The sequence below is a fragment of the Pundamilia nyererei genome, unplaced genomic scaffold (assembly GCF_000239375.1).
Source record: "Pundamilia nyererei isolate P.nyererei 1_Seehausen unplaced genomic scaffold, PunNye1.0 scaffold00171, whole genome shotgun sequence".
NCBI lineage: Eukaryota > Metazoa > Chordata > Actinopteri > Cichliformes > Cichlidae > Pundamilia > Pundamilia nyererei.
In genome coordinates, this window is record NW_005187572.1 from 1,281,228 (window position 1) to 1,282,644 (window position 1,417).

At 37.9% G+C, this 1,417-nt stretch overlaps 1 protein-coding gene across 1 annotated transcript in view; it reads right to left on the minus strand.

Annotated features, from left to right (window-relative positions):
- dnah6 (dynein, axonemal, heavy chain 6) overlaps positions 1-1,417 on the minus strand; it is a 57,642-nt gene that overhangs the window by 1,624 nt on the left and 54,601 nt on the right. The window contains exon 74 of the mRNA XM_013914100.1: positions 597-714. Within this exon, the coding sequence (XP_013769554.1) occupies positions 597-714 (118 nt within the window). The remainder of the gene's footprint in view (positions 1-596; positions 715-1,417) is intronic.

The window sequence follows — 1,417 nt, forward strand, 5'->3', positions numbered from 1 at the left end:
ATTGATTCATGTTTGTGGCTGTAATGTGACAAAATGTGGGAAAGTTCAAGGGGGCCGAATACTTTTGCAAGCCACTGTATGTCACTTTAACCTTTCAGTTGAATTTGAATTCAATTACTTGGGCAGTAGCAACAATACGGGCACAGTCTCTGAAAACGCCCCTGGACCACATTGACAACAACCACGAATACTCTCGGGGTCAATGAAAGTAAATATGCTGTGTGGGCGTTATTTATTTTTCCCTCGATCAGGACAAAGGTAATCTTTACTTTTACCCAAGTTTAAGACAGCAACTAGAGTTACATGACCTTTTATTTTATCTTTGCACTTTTGGGACATCAAACGTGCTCTGATCATCAAATCCCAGCTAAATTTTTCCCCTACTTTCTTTCCAGTCCATTTCCTGTCCCCATCCTCTATGAGAAACGTTAAATAAAAAGTTCTATTGTGCCTTCGTGAGATCTGATCAGACAGAAATAAGACAACAACAAAAAACATGCACTGATTTGCACAGAAAAGCTGTACACCACATTAATGATGCAAATATGATTTAATATTTTGATACTTTGCATCTTTAGATTAGCTTTGATACTCACCCATTGTTCTTGTCAGACAGTAACTGAAGCACCTTGTTTTGGAAGAAATCTTTTTGTTCTGTAGTAAAGATGCGGGTGGCTGTCGTATCAATGTTGAAAGCCAGACATCCGGAGGTGGCTGCAGTACGTCATAAAAAAAAAAAATCATGATTTCATCTTGTGTAAAACGTTTGGTTGGCAATGGTAACACACTGAATTTGAGATCATCGGTTTTAGAAAGTTACAGAAACGGTTCGACTGAGGCCGTAAATCAAAATTGGGACGATGTGGTGAGAGGGGGGTCCTGATACACAATACACATCTGATTAAGCGTATTGGCTTCTTACGAACTTTTGTCTACATACAAAGAAGCTCGTGACAAAAACATACTACAAATACTGTGTTCTAATTTGAGCATCCAGAGGATCGGAGGATAAAGTGTGACCCATTTTCCACAACATGATATAAGATGGTTAAAAGAATAAAGGCCATAGTATTCCTAACATTTCTCTCTGTTGTTGATTTTAGCATGTATCACCCACACAAAAGCTTTGTTTGTGCACAGGTCTGAACTTTAAACGGACACAGTTACAGTCGGCCGTTTTCTCTTTTACATTAAATCAGGCCAGACGCACATTGACTGGATCTTTCTACTTTAAAAACAGACATGAGATTCCTCTCAATCTTTTAATCCAACTCTTAAAAAGAAAACCAGTAAAGACATTTCTCCAAATGCTGAATTACGCCTTCAAACAGTCAAATTGAAAAGACAACTCTTCCCCCACACTCAGCTTCTTTTTTTGATATGATTTTGTAGAAATGTATTTGTTTAGATCTTACCA